The sequence below is a fragment of the Odontesthes bonariensis genome, chromosome 12 (genome assembly GCF_027942865.1).
Source record: "Odontesthes bonariensis isolate fOdoBon6 chromosome 12, fOdoBon6.hap1, whole genome shotgun sequence".
Lineage (NCBI taxonomy): Eukaryota > Metazoa > Chordata > Actinopteri > Atheriniformes > Atherinopsidae > Odontesthes > Odontesthes bonariensis.
In genome coordinates this window covers 25,411,479-25,426,928 of record NC_134517.1, presented here as the reverse complement: position 1 = coordinate 25,426,928, position 15,450 = coordinate 25,411,479, and the positions used below count along the sequence as shown (strand labels likewise).

At 44.5% G+C, this 15,450-nt stretch overlaps 1 protein-coding gene across 1 annotated transcript in view; it reads left to right on the top strand.

Annotated features, from left to right (window-relative positions):
* cps1 (carbamoyl-phosphate synthase 1, mitochondrial) overlaps positions 1-15,450 on the top strand; it is a 61,014-nt gene that overhangs the window by 33,693 nt on the left and 11,871 nt on the right. Inside the window, exons 29-32 of the mRNA XM_075479849.1 lie at positions 364-441; positions 3,424-3,531; positions 7,398-7,487; positions 7,836-8,006. Of these exons, the coding sequence (XP_075335964.1) occupies positions 364-441; positions 3,424-3,531; positions 7,398-7,487; positions 7,836-8,006 (447 nt within the window). The remainder of the gene's footprint in view (positions 1-363; positions 442-3,423; positions 3,532-7,397; positions 7,488-7,835; positions 8,007-15,450) is intronic.

Genomic DNA, 15,450 nt, shown 5'->3' with positions numbered 1-15,450 from the left:
CTGGATGCGTGTGTTCCATTTGTTCCTAAACAACTAGAGCATACACAATACCGTCTGAAGCCTGAACAACTTCTGTTCTCCTGGTGGGGAGCACGAGCATTTTGGCTGCAACAAACCTGGAATATGTTTTAGTATTTTAAAGATGTCACAGGGCAGCAGAGTCAATGTCATTGAACAGCTTAGTTGATAAGAACATAACATGGTCATATAGTCCAACTACAATCCACTCTCAATCCACGTTTTTTGTTTTTGACAAACATTTGCTTGGATGTGAACAGAAAGGAACTGCAGGAATTTTCTCTCAGTGAATTTGTTTTATCTTCATTTTTGAGTATAATAATCTTGCTACTGTGTTTCATCCAGGAGCATCCAGTGGTCATCACCAAGTTCATACGTGGAGCCAGGGAGGTAGAGGTGGACGCAGTGGCTAAGAATGGCAAGGTGACATACATCATTATCACACAGTAGTAGAAAATTAGTTGGACATTTACTGCATTCTCTTTAAAAACATTACCTGAAATAACAGTTTACAGCCATGAAAGTACATCCTCTTCAAATGCTAAAGTCTTACATATCAGGACATGTTAAAAAGAATAAAAAATGATTTGCGATGCTCAGAGAAACTAACTATATCTCAGACTCTTCTGGCCCCATTTAGCATGTGAAACGTTAAAGTTCATGACAGTCTAATTAGAAAAAAAACTGAACATGTTTGGAATAATTGTCAGGATAGAGACTCTTCTTTCTAAATTAGTAATTCGGACAATGCACAGCAGCAAATCTACATCACAATGGCTGAAAAAACCAAGAACAAAGACGTTGCAATGATCCAGTCCAAGTCTCGATTGAAATGCTGTGGTTGGGACTTTAAAGGGATAGTTCGCCTCTTTTGACATGAAGCTGTATGACAGGCCGAGTTCCAGCCTCGTTTTGGCGTTGACGAAGGTAGTCCGGCTAGTTGGCTGGGGCAGACCTCACAATCGCTTGGCGCTAAAATAGCGTCAAGCGATTGTGAGGTCTTACTTTTTTTGCTGAACGATTTTGTGACGCAAATGTATTACTCTTTTGAACGCATATTGTTTTGAGAAGCAAGACGCTTTATTTTTTAAGCCCCAGCCAACTAGCCAGACTACCTTCGTCAACGCCAAAACGAGGCTGGAACTCGGCTCACAGGACGCAGCGGGGGGTAAGAAAATGTTCATTAAATGATATTGCTAATACGGGATGTCATACTGCTTCATGTCAAAAGAGGCGAACTATCCCTTTAAGAGAACTGTTCATAAGTGAATGCATGCAAACCTCAATGAACTGTAAAAACATGGTCATAATGAGTGGACAAAATTCTTCCACAATGGTGTGAGAGACTGATAACGTTATACAGAAAATGGTTAGTGCAAGTTATTTCTGCTAAAGGTGGTTCAACAAGCTGTTGAATCGTGGCGTGTGTTTTGTATTTCACACTCTGCTTCTGCATTTTGGAACTATATCTTATGTCACGTTTCGTTGTTCATCTGAGGTTCTATTAACCTAAAGCCTGGTAAGTACAGACATTTTTATGTTGTGATACATGAAACCTTCAAATTGAAAGAGGGTGTGTTTTCTTATTTACACAACTGTACATCTTCTGTGTTAAATAACATAATATTGCCAAGTGTAACACCCTGGAACACAATGTTATTTATGCCAGTTTTATTCGTATTGACTTCACATTTAACCATGTTTTCATATATAAAGGTATCATTGAAATTCATTTCTCTAGCCTTGCATTATTTATTCAATAAATTTATTTAAATTGGAAGGAAGGAAGGAAGGATAAATATTGTGTTGAGTGCAGTAGAAGTATAGAGTTATAGTAATCTGATTAATCTTGAATGATAAAACCATATCTCAGTCCAGACAGATGTTATAGGGAAAAAAATGGAAAACATGACAACTTAAATTCAGGAAACGGTGGTACCAAGAGCAAATGAAATTTTCTTTTTTCCTTTTAGATAAGATCATAATCTGTAAAGAATTATTATTTGTTTTAAATAATTATTTTATGTGCTGTTTGCAGACATCTCAAAGACATTTGTGTTTAATCTAAAAGAAAAAATCTTTGACTTCTTTTTAGAAAAGCTATCCATTTAAATTTACTTAGATGTGAAATTTAAGTTTGAACTCACTCTTACAATATTTTTGTCATGTTTTGGAAGCAAGTTATGAAAGGTGGGGAAACGAGAAGAATTCTTGGAATAAAGATAGACTATGTTCACAAAATAGCATTATGTTTGCGCATCTTTGAGACTGCTTTTACAGTGGCTGTTACAAAGGATTTCAAGAAAAACACTGACGAAGACCAAAGCAAATTACATGGCCAGATCTTAACATGACGCTTGAGATAAATGCAACCTCACATTACCTTTCGGATTATAAAACACATAATAATAAGTTATCATAACTTTTAAATACTATATCTATGTATAATACAATTCATATATATAACTGTATCCATGGTGTTAGTTGCAGTGGGTGACAAAGCCAGCTTGTAACTTTTCCTGAACACCATGTCTGCTTTTCTGTTGTTTAGACTCTGAGAGTCATTTCAAGGGTGTCAGTTTGTACGTGGCCTATCCAGTTGTATGGTAGATTTTCTCACTCTCAATACAGCCCCTCCTTTATCTTCAGTATCACATTAACAAGTCGTCCACTCAATGAATACCAAACAGCCCTCATTACTTGTGGCCCCGCTGTGTGTGTATGTGTGTGTGTGTGTGTGTGTGTGTGTGTGTGAGGATATGTAGGAGTCAGAGATAATACGTATTAATTACAGGCTCTATCGGAAGAGTGCTAATGAATGCTGTGGTTAGTAGCAGTCTAAATGAGTTAATGGCACAGGAGCTCATTTTCAGACACATACTCGCACGGAGTTGCTTGGTGAATCATATCTTCTTTCCTTTGGGTGAAAGTAAGAAATTATTCTTTTGACTCTGAGTATCCATGATCATTGTTCCTGGCGAGAGCTGAGGTGTAGGTATGTGTTGGATTATTACCAAGATTTGTCAGCAAGATTATTAAGACTTCCGGCTGAATCTTGCCAGAAAGTTCTGGCTTGGGCAGAGTAAAAATAAGATTTTGGTGTGAAAAAGTACAAGGATATACAATATATACTTTGTGTTCAATATAGTTTTGACCTAACTAAATGTGTTACCTAAAAACGCAGAGAGAAGCACACACTGTACTGTCTTGTACTGGCTCACAATGTGTTAAGACAAATAACATGTACTAGTCATCACATACAAGCATATCCTGTCTGGAAGCAATCTCCATTTAAGACTAAAACCAGACCGATGTTGTGAAAAAAGGATTCACTGTGAAATTGTTGCTTTTTAGACCCATGAGCTGCTGGTAATTTTTTTCATGTGTTGCAATGTGTGTGTCCAGGTTCTCGTCCATGCCATAACAGAGCATGTGGAAGATGCAGGGGTACACTCGGGGGATGCCACCTTAATGCTCCCAACCCAAACCATAAGCCAGGGGGCTCTCGAAAAGGTCAGTTAAATCCCATTAACAGTTTTGTGCAGTTCACACATCACAAAAAGTAGTTCAAAGTTTAGTCCACTTATTGTAGATTAAACACCTCATGTACATGTTACACCATTTGAAATTCTGAACTAAGTTCACAGTCCGATAATTAGCTGGTTCATGGGCATGGAGAGGTTACTCTGTTGTGTGTGGGGAGTGGGGTGGGGTAAGGGCCCTGGAAAAAACTGTTTCTCAGTCTGCTTGTGCATGTTTTAAGTGTCCCGTATCTTTTCCCTGATGGGAGGGGGATAAACAGTCCATGGGCTGGGTGTTTTGGGTCTTTGATGATGTTTCTAGCCCTCTTGTTAAGTCAACTGGAGTAAACAGAGTCTAGTTCTGGAAGCTTGGTCTCCACAATCCTTAACCACCAGGGCCAAGTCCCTGCTGTTCTCTGCAGTGCAGCTGCTGTACCACACTGTGGAACAGTGGCAGAGCTTGCTCTCTATTGTGCTCCTGTAAATGTTCACTAAGAGCTGGGTGGGAACTTTGGCTTTTTTCAGTTTCCTCAGGAAGAAAAGCCTCTGCTGAGCTTTCTTCACGAGGTGAGTGAGGTTTAGGGTCCATGAAAGGTCGTTTATAATATTGAGTCCCAGAAATTTTGTGTTATTGACCCTCTCAACGTCCTCTCCATTTGTGTGTAGTGGATGATCTATTTTGTCTTGGCTTTATTGAGGACCAGGTGTTGGATTTTCTCTCTGTAGAGAGTCTCATCGTTCCCTGATATGATACCCACTATAGTGGTGCCATTAGCAAGCTTTTTTGAAGATACATATAGTCATGTTAGATAGACCAAAATCTTCCAAATTGATGTTCTTAATGCTTCAGTAACACACAAAGATAATGTGGTTGGAGGTTGCATTGCTTGTTCAATTATATGTTCAACTAGACCCAAACTGGCCTCAGTAATCTCACACAGATTCTACATTTCTTGTCCTGGAAATAAAAGAAATAACGTTGATACACAAAAAAGAAGTAGCTGGTAACAACAGAGAGTAAGCGCAAGAGATTTTGTGCATCGTTTTGTAAAAGCAATAAAGTGTACAGCACCCACAAATTGTAAAGGTGTCCAATTCACTGCTCTACATGTACCAGCATGGTACTGATTTGCCAGCAGCTGAATTGTTTGACCGTTGTTTTGGTCCATGGATTATTAGGTCAACTGACGGAAGCCGAATACTAATAAACTGAAAGCGGCCATGTACATCACTGCATTAGACATACTTTGGTCAATAATTTGTCCCAAGTACGTATACTGGGACAAGGATGGTGGTCCACTTAAATGGCCAACACAATAACTGTTGCTGCACTCAACTGTGCATGTAATGATTGACTGAAAGCCACAGTTTACATGTAGTATTTGTCATTAGGACAGCATATAAACCTTATAGAGTTTTCTAATTCCATAATGCCACAGCAATTCATATTTGCCACATAAGTGTGTCCTTGTTATGTGTAAGCTTGTTGAACAGCTGGTATGATTCCCTACTATTCTCTTTTGCTCTTTGAAGCACTAGGACAGTTATTGTTGGTTCTAGAAATACATTATGTTTCACTTCACCTTGGTCCACTGTCTCCACCGCTGCTAGATGCTGTCTGTGCATCAAGCTCTGTGTTTGGCAGAGAGCAGAGGCTGCAGCTCAAAGCCTCTAATGAACAGGAAGAAAGAATTCTCCCATTCATTTGGCTTCAGCACTTTGTAAAAACCAAAGGAGGAACACCTAATTATCATAGGGAAAACCATAGAGTAGGAAAGTTTGCACTGCACTGCTGTTGATTTAATAAATCAATCTGTCGGATTTCTCTAAAAAAGCAGATCGGATGTTAAATTATACACCACCGGTGCTGATAGCGATGATCCATTCTTATGACTCGATGCAGCTCTGCCTCGAGCCATATTGAGAGTTATGTGTGAATGTTCCTTGGTCCAAACTAGTAAGACTGCTATCGCAGGGTGCTCATCCAAACATGACGCTGGCATGTTCAGTTCATATCATGTTAATGAAAAGGAGTGCATGTCTGAAAGAGCATATGATGATGTCAAGTGGGGCAAGAAAGGTCTAGACTACAAATGAGGCATTCAGTACAGTATCCTCTGTGGGAGGATATCTTCCTTTATTTTTTAGTTTTGGCTTTGCATTTCATTGCTGAACATTCACTTAAAGCTTTGATGATGATATATTCAGAGAAAAGGAAACTGTGGGTGTAGTGTATTTGTAATATTAAGTATTTCTCCTCCCTCAAAACATGACAAATACTGGATATATGCCAGATGTGCTATTAATTCGAAAACTTTTGTTAGAAGTGACTTTGGTATAAACATTCAAAGCTTCCTTCCAGAAGAAGCGCTAAAACAGGATTTAATCTGGGTTATTGATCAGCCACACAGGATCGTGACAAGAAACGCTGCATGCCCATTTCTTTTTCTCTATGGCAAATTCTAAGTAGCACAACACAATGCATTTGAAATTTAATTCTCAGAGCCTGATAAATCCTTGCAATACTATTTAAATAGCCATGAACACTCATTAGCAGTGGATTAACAAAACACAACAGTTTATTGTTGTAGTTGCAAAATCATCCATGACAGGCTTAATAAGGCTAACCCCTGAGGCTCTGACCACATCAGCTATTAGCCAGTTAAACACTTGGAGCTCAATGGCAGTGATCCTTCTTGGGCTTATGATAATTTTCTACCCATTACTTTTTGTAAATCCTGCAGTTTTAGGCACAAACCAACTTTTCATGTTAATCTCTTTATAAACTTTCAGACTTTTTGGGAAATTTTCTGTCCCCTGCCTTGATGTGCGTCTCGTAAAGTTAGAGCCATATCAGTGTGTGCTGATGTGTCCGTCTGTTTTTTTTTTTGTTTGTTTCAGCAGTCCTACAAATTCTGAAATATTATTATGGATGCGTTGTATCTGCAAAAGCCTGATTAGGCAGATCAGGAGACTGCTCAAAAACAGATTTTTTTTGCAGCTCCTCATTTATCTCCTTGTGAACGGCTTAAGGTACCAAAACATCCTCCATTATGGCAGATAGAAAGAGATTTCTGTCACGGAGGAGCAACAACAGGTATACATGTAAAACCAGCAGAATGGAATGCTTAGTGAGTGAAAATGCAGAATATGCATTGTCCTGTCCTTTGTTTTTTGAAAGATATCAACCAAATATTCCTATGGAAGTCAAGGTGTTTAACTCTTTCGGTGCCATTGACGTCTATAGACGTCAATTTAAAAAAAAACGCTGACTGCCAAAGACGTCTATAGACGTCAATTGCGTTTTTTAACAGAGCGGGCTGGGGGACAATCTAGTGGAGTTCGTCACTAAATCTTAGGCTTGTAAACACTAAACAGAGAATATACTGGCAAAATTACCCGCAAGGTGGCAGCAGTGGCACTTTGCACAAAAAAAGAAGAAGCGTGTTTTCTCCGTTTTTTGGGTCAAACAGCTGTTTTTGGTGAAACCAACCTATGTTCTACTGTCTATTACTAAAGGACTGAAAATGGTAGAAACAAACTTTTTTTTCCTGATGAAAGAAGAGAGTCTACTCTTTCGTTTGGTAATTTCGGTGTGTACATAGTCATAAGAAACACTTTTCTGTGGGTCTTGGAAAATCAGTCAAAATACTGTAAAACACTTGGCAGTATGGGTCTCTCTGAAATGAAAATGGCTGGCAGCCAATGAGTTAACTTGTACTGTGTGCTTTAAAAATGAAAAATGCATTTCACCAAAATACATTCTCCAGTTTTCTTTGCAAAGATAATATAGAATGGAAAATATGAATGGCAACCTTCTATTTATTCTAAGTGTGTGTTCTTTTTCTTTGCTTTCAGGTTAAAATCGCCACCCGGAAAATTGCGCAAGCATTTGAAATTTCGGGGCCCTTTAATACTCAATTTCTGGTTAAAGGCAATGATGTCATGGTAGGTAATATTTCCCTGGGTATGACTAAATGACAGATTGACATTTTCACACCTGGTTGCGGTGAATGCAATTCTCTCACAAATTGAAATCGCCTCGTGTTCGGAATGATTTGTGAAGCTGGATGGATTTCACGATCAGTGTTGGTTTCCTTTTTGATGTTCCAGCTATAGCGCACACACTGCAGAACAGGACCTGTGTATTTGTTTACTTGTACTATTTGTACGTTATGTCTATGTATTGATTGGCACATTTATCGTCTGATTGACCCATATTTAGGTTTGTAGTAGACTGAAAGAACTACTGTTTTAACTTTTTAAAAAAATATTTTGTATTATGTACCTCTGTAGGTGATAGAGTGTAATCTGCGGGCGTCACGCTCCTTCCCTTTCGTATCGAAGACAATTGGTGTGGACTTCATCAATGTGGCAACCAAAGTGATGGTGGGAGAGCCTTTGGATGAATCCAGCCTGCCTTCGCTGGACAACCCAATCATTCCTGTAGACTACGTAGGAATCAAGGTAAGGTGGGAATCCCAAATTAAGTTTTAAGTTTCTTATGTCTTTTGCGAAGGCTCGAAACTGACAGCAGCAACTTGCAGACAAAAAGAGACCGATTAATTTTTCAGTCTAGACAGCTGGAAAATCCTTCTCTTTACTGCTGTGTGTGGTTGATTGTAAAAGATAATAAACAGAAACTGTGGTCCTACACAGTCTGCAAGATACATTGTAATGCAGTACCTTCATGCTGTCATTGTTTACAGCTTGACCCCTTGAAGGTAGTTGTAGCCCCCTGAGCACTGAGGATAAACACACTATAACTAGCATTGTTTTAGCAGGTGTACCAGTGTTTTAAAAACCTATTTCAACAAGCTACGTTTGGTGGAAAAGGCACAAGATTCAGAAACTACCTTAGAAGGGCCCTCTTTGCACGAGAAGAAAAGCCATTTTAAGGGGAACTCAATAGTACTCATATAATGTTACTGGATATAATGGATCTATTAAAACATGCACGCTGCAGGTACTCATTAAATGTTTGTAATGCCACAGTCGAATTGTTGCCCTATTTTCATATCAGGCAGAAAACTGAGCACTCCAGTGTGCTGCATCTGATCTAGCCAATAGCCTCAGAGGAACTCCTATGATCAGACAAATGCTCTGTAAGTAACCCTTTGGTCAGCTGAAGCCTGCCCCGAGTTCTCCTTTGGCTAACTCAACCAAAGCTGCTCATTGAGTGCTCCTGTTCATTTCCATTAGTTTTCAGAGGCATTGCATTTGCTTCCTTGTTGTGATACTTGTTGTCTTTCACAATAAAAATCACATTACTCATTAAACTTACATCATAAAGCTGCAAATTCATGTGACCCGCATGCTCTTGTATTTGGCTTGACTTGCTTCTAAAGGGAAAGAGCCATATGTTGTTGATAACAGTGCTTCTCTTGTTGGTAAGAAGAAAATGTAAAAAAAAAAAAGCCACACATTGGAAAAGGAGCCACTTCTATTTGGATATGCCCCTGCTCATGAGAGAGTCTGGGCACACTACAGTAATGGAGAATTCCTCAGCTATGCTGTTGCACTCCTTGTTCTCAGACCATTCTTGCAGATCTGTAATATGTGTTTGGATTTATTATCTTACTGAAATATGAAACTTTCTTCACTCCTTTAACAGAGTGAACTTCAAGGTGTAGCATGATGCTGGAAAATGTCGTGCCTACTCCTCGTTCAGGTTGTAGCATATTTTGGTGCAGGCTTCCAACTTTAGAGAAGTCGAAGCAGAAGCAGAACCAGACTTGAATATTACAATAACGATGTTTTACTGCCTATCCCACTTTTTGGCTTTGATTTATCCTCTTGTGGAGTAGTTTAGAGATCAGTAAAGAGAGCTTTCTTTGACAGTACTTTTTGCTAATTGGCTTCACATACTTTATCTTCTCCATCAATAAAAGTGATTTTCAATGTCTTTAGTCAACAAAACTGATCTTCAGATCAGTCATTATGGACTTTTATTTGACCTGATTGTGCATCAGATCCAACTGATGATTGGTAGTTTTTACCAATGAACAAAGGATGATATCTATGGAATTCTTGAAGCTTGGTGTATTTTGTGGAATGGTTGGAAGATTAATTCTTATATGTATGATATCTTAAAATGTACTGTAGGTTCCACTAATACAGCTCCTATTGGATCACATAACGAAGACGGCAATTATTGCCGAGGGGAGTAGTAGGTAGCTTTCTCATACCTACTGGGAGACTTACTTCTTAGATTGGGTGTGAGAGAGATTACTTGTCGCCAGCTGTTCTAAAGCAAGCTTTTTCAAAGTAATTTCTCACTCTAATTACAACAGAGCTGCTGTAACAATGGTTGTAGTTTGGAGCCAATCACGCAGGTATAATCCCCCACTCTTCCCCACCACCTAAAGTTTTCAATTTCCAGTCTGCACATTGGTGAGGAATATTAATCAGAGCTCTGAATTCTCCTGGTGCCTGGCTTAAAAGGCTTCCAGAGTTTACTTGGAGTGTATGATACATACTTCACGCCCCTGACTGATATGAGCCTTGCTGCAAACCCTGCTACAACGTATGGGAGCTGTTAAACAAATTATGGCTAATTTCTTTCTTCCTGTTATACACAATTATTGCTGCCACAGCATCAGGTCATCACTGTAAACACACAGTAATGTCTGTGTTCCAAGTAGCCTAAAGTGTGTGTGCTTGATCAATATTTCACCCCTCTCAGCCTTTATCCTCACTGTATCATCACCAGGCACAAGTTATTCCCATCCAGAGACATCATAATAATTTATCTGCCTCATTCCCTCACAGCCTCAGTGTTGCTGCTTATTTTCTCTCATTCTTACAGTGCCTTGTTTGAAGCTTATTTTTTTTCCCCCCTGCTTTTCACTAACGAGCCGCTGCTGTATAATTTCTATCTCCATATGTAAACTCATAGGAGCAGTAACATGGATCGATTGATGATAGTAAGAGAAGAACTGGTATGAAAACAACATATAAAGATAAGGAAGTTCTGATGGTTTGGTTTTGGTTTCCAGTGCAAAGTTATCTGCTGAAGAAGAATAACTTCTGACTGCTTAAAGTTATGGTCTCCTTGACCATAGTGACTTCTTTAATAAACTCAAAAGAAAAAGGGATGCTAAAATGAATCAGTTTTGATTTAGAATTCTTTAAACCCTTGTGTGTTGTTCATATTTTTGCTACTCATGTTCTCGTAAAGCATTTTGTTTCACATGACTGTGGGGGATAAAGTATGCAACAATATGTGGGAGCGGACATTTGCTTGAAACGTGACAGTGTTGCAACTTAACTTTGGCTGTTTCCCCATGCGCACTGCAGCGTGGAGTTTTCTATACATTGCCGAATGGAGTTGAATGTGACAATGCAAATTTACAAATGAAATGCAACACTCTTCGTTTGCCAGCTCACTAAAACAAAGTGCAAATACTGCAAATGTCGAAATGAACCCATGGGAGGTTAAAGCAGGAATACAATCCCAGTCAGTGTGTGTGCGTGCTTATAACATTTGCTGCTTCTTAAAGTGCTTTGACAAACAATGTGGCTGGTGTTGTGCTCCGCTTCCTAACCCATTCATTTCTATAACGCAAGGATCTGTGTTGTGCCGAATTCGGGTGAACTTGGGCATTGTGCTCTGTGATGATATCCTGACATGATGATTTTAAACTCTTAAACTCCTGTCTTACTCTGAAGATATTATGAACCCAAACCTCCTTAGCTGCTGCTCTCCTCATCATCATCATCAGTAAGAGAAATTCTCGGTCTTTCCCCTGACAGATTGACAGGTACATTCATATCAAAATCTGTCGCTAGAAAAAGTAACTGTAGAAAAAACAAGGTATTGTCTAAGTCAAGTCAAAGTCAATCAAGAGACACTTTCATGAAAGTAAATACAGAAGGTGTACCTTGTGCAGGCTACGCATGAAAACACAAAGAACTGGCTATACCTTTGGCAGGCTCCCAGTCAATGCTTGCAGTACCATGCCATCTGCTAAAATGGTGCAGGAATTATCATGGTATGGTCATTTCAACCTGGAGAGACTCAGACGGAGAGATAGGAGACAATTGCAAGGTTTATTGTCAATATTTCTTTGGCGCTCGGGCCCCGGCGGAGGACATGCAAGCTGAACCGCTGTGAGCTTGCAAGTCCGGCATAGGGAGATAGATGCTGAATATCTTCCCCCTTGGGACCCGAACCTGGTGGCGGAGTCATAAAAGGAAGGAGATCTCGAGACAGCGGGTGGAGATGGGGAGGTGGTGGGATGCAGCTTGCCGATGAACCGGTAAAGCCCCATGCAGGAGCGCCTTATATGTGGATCTGAATGGTTGATGAGCGATTGCCAACACCTGGAAGTTGATGAGCGATTGCCAACACCTGGTGAGTCTGCCATGTTGAATTTGCGGCTAGCCTTCATTTCAACCTGGAGAGACTCAGACGGAGAGATAGGAGACAATTGCAAGGTTTATTGTCAATATTTCTTTGGCGCTCGGGCCCCGGCGGAGGACATGCAAGCTGAACCGCTGTGAGCTTGCAAGTCCGGCATAGGGAGATAGATGCTGAATATCTTCCCCCCAAAAACTGAGCCGGGGCCGAGCTGGTGAGGGACTGGCTGCAAGGTGAGGAAGGAGCCTGTGAGAAGAGTTGCCCACCCTCCAAAAAAGAAGAGAGCCCGCCTGGGCTGCCTGAGGAGAGAGAACGGGAGAGTGATCCCGCCTAGGCTGCGGTAGACTGAGACTGCCTGGGCTGCCTGAGGAGAGAAAGAACGAGAGAGTGAGCCCGCCTGGCTGCGGTATTCTGAGCCCGCCTGGGCTGCCTGAGGAGAGAGAGAACGTAAGAGTGAGCCCGCCTGGCTGCCGTGAATTGAGCCCACCTGGGCTGCCTGCGGAGAGAGTGAGAACGTGAGAGTGAGCCCGCCTGAGGAGAGAGAGAGAACGTGAGATTGAGCCCGCCTGGGCTGCAGCAGATTGAGCCCGCCTGGGCTGCAGCAGATTGAGCCCGCCTGGGCTGCCTGCGGAGAGAGAGAATGTAAGAGTGAGCCCGCCTGGCTGCAGTAGATTTGAGCCCACCAGGGCTGCCTGAGGAGAAAGAGAAAGGGAGATTAAACCCGCCTGGGCTGCAGCAGACTGAGCCCGCCTGGCTGCCGTGGATTGAGCCCGCCTGGGCTGCCTGAGGAGAAAGAGAAAGGGAGATTAAACCCGCCTGGGCTGCAGCAGACTGAGCCCGCCTAGGCTGCCTGAGGAGAGAGAGAACGTAAGAGTGAGCCCACCTGGGCTGCCTGCGGAGAGAGCGAACGAGAGAGTGAGCCCGCCTGGCTGCCGTGGATTGAGCCCACCTGGGCTGCCTGCGGAGAGAGCGAACGTGAGAGTGAGCCCGCCTGGGCTGCAGCAGATTGAGCCTGCCTGGGCTGCCTGAGGAGAGAGAACGTGAGAGTGAGCCCGCCTGGCTGCAGCAGATTGAGCCCGCCTGGCTGCAGCAGATTGAGCCCGCCTGGGCTGCAGTAGATTTGAGCCCGCCTGAAGAGAAAGGGAGATTAAACCCGCCTGGGCTGCAGCAGACTGAGCCTGCCTGGGCTGCCTGAGGAGAGAGAACGTGAGAGTGAGCCCGCCTGGCTGCAGCAGATTGAGCCCGCCTGGCTGCAGCAGATTGAGCCCGCCTGGGCTGCAGCAGATTGAGCCCGCCTGGGCTGCAGCAGATTGAGCCCGCCTGGGCTGCAGCAGATTGAGCCCGCCTGGGCTGCAGCAGATTGGAGCCCGCCTGAGGAGAAAGAGAAAGGGAGATTAAACCCGCCTGGGCTGCAGCAGACTGAGCCCGCCTGGGCTGCCTGAGGAGAGAGAACGTGAGATTGAGCCCGCCTGGCTGCAGCAGATTGACCCCGCCTGGGCTGCAGCAGATTGAGCCCGCCTCGGCTGCAGCAGATTGAGCCCGCCTGGGCTGCAGCAGATTGAGCCCGCCTGGGCTGCAGCAGATTGAGCCCGCCTGGGCTGCAGTAGATTTGAGCCCGCCTGAGGAGAAAGAGAAAGGGAGATTAAACCCGCCTGGGCTGCAGCAGACTGAGCCCGCCTGGGCTGCCTGAGGAGAGAGAACGTGAGATTGAGCCCGCCTGGCTGCAGCAGATTGAGCCCGCCTGGGCTGCAGCAGATTGAGCCCGCCTGGGCTGCAGTAGATTTGAGCCCGCCTGAGGAGAAAGGGAGATCAAACCCGCCTGGGCTGCATCAGACTGAGCCCGCCTGGGCTGCCTGAGGAGAGAGCGAACGTAAGAGTGAGCCCGCCTGGCTGCAGTAGATTGAGCGCGCCTGGGCTGCAGTAGATTGAGCCCGCCTGGGCTGCAGCAGATTGAGCCCGCCTGAGGAGAAAGAGAAAGGGAGATTAAACCCGCCTGGGCTGCAGCAGACTGAGCCCGCCTGGGCTGCCTGAGGAGAGAGAACGTGAGATTGAGCCCGCCTGGGCTGCAGCAGATTGAGCCCGCCTGGGCTGCAGCAGATTGAGCCCGCCTGGGCTGCAGCAGATTGAGCCCGCCTGGGCTGCAGCAGATTGAGCCCGCCTGGGCTGCAGCAGATTGAGCCCGCCTGGGCTGCAGTAGATTTGAGCCCGCCTGAGGAGAAAGGGAGATCAAACCCGCCTGGGCTGCATCAGACTGAGCCCGCCTGGGCTGCCTGAGGAGAGAGCGAACGTAAGAGTGAGCCCGCCTGGCTGCAGTAGATTGAGCGCGCCTGGGCTGCAGTAGATTGAGCCCGCCTGGGCTGCAGTAGATTGAGCCCGCCTGGGCTGCAGTAGACTGAGCCCGCCTGAGCTGCCTGCGGAGAGAGAACGTAAGAGTGAGCCTGCCTGGCTGCCGTGGATAGAACCCGTCTGGGCTGCCTGCAGAGAGAGAGATCCCACCTGGGCTCCCTGCGGAGAGAGAGAGAAAGGGAGAGTGAGCCCTCCTGGGCTGCCTGCGGAGAGAGAGAGTAAAAGGAAGAGTGAGCCCACCTGGGCTGTGGCAGGAACAGTGAGCCCTCCTGGGCTGCAGTAGATTAAGCCCGCCTGGGCTGCCTGCAGAGAGAGAGAGAAAGGGAGAGTGAGCCCGCCTGGGCTGCCTGTGGACAGAGAGAAAGAGAGAGTGAGCCCGCCTGGGCTAAGGCAGGAACAGTGAGCCCGCCTGGGCTGCAGGGGAAGAGCGAGAACGGGGAGAGTGAGCTCACTTGATTTGCCATAGAGATCGAAAGCCCCCTTTTTCTGCCAAAGAGATAGTGCTGCCAGAGAGAAGCGACAATTAGAGCTGAAGGACTCCACCACCAGTAGTTGCGGGAGCTTACCTATAAGCTGAGCGAGCGCTGAGCAGCGAGCACGGATTGAAGGTCTGGACGGATGCAGGAGGAGTAGGCTGCCGAAGACCAGCGACCGAGCTGTTGGAGAGATGCCTCAGGAACACCCTGGACGGCTGCGGAGGTAGCTGCCCCAATCCGAAACTAATGTCCGGAGTAGCTCCGAGTGGCTAAAATCTTTAAAAACAATATTTCATTGATCCGGGACGAAAGTAGCTGTGTGAGGTGCGCCCAGACACAATGAGAGATGACTGCTGTCACACTGCCTTGGGAGCGGCTGCTGAGAATACGGTGGCGTCGGTTTAAAAACAACTAATAACAAAATCTATCATGCGGCACGATAGTCTGCAAATGTCCCGCAGATCAGTGTGGCCTTGTGCAAGAGGCAGAAGCGTCACATCATTCGAGCAGCTGCCAGCAGTAAAGATTAAAGCCCTGTCTAATGGGGCAGCAGGGCGTGAGGCAGTGCCAAGGAGCATAGCTGAGCAGAGCACTGCAGAGCAGGGCACACAGCGCAGAACCGGGCACAGCAGAGCAGGGCACGGGAGAACAGAGCAGAGCCGGCTACAGCAGAGCAGGGCACTGCAGAGCAGGGCACTGCAGAGCAGAGCACACAGCGCAGAACCGG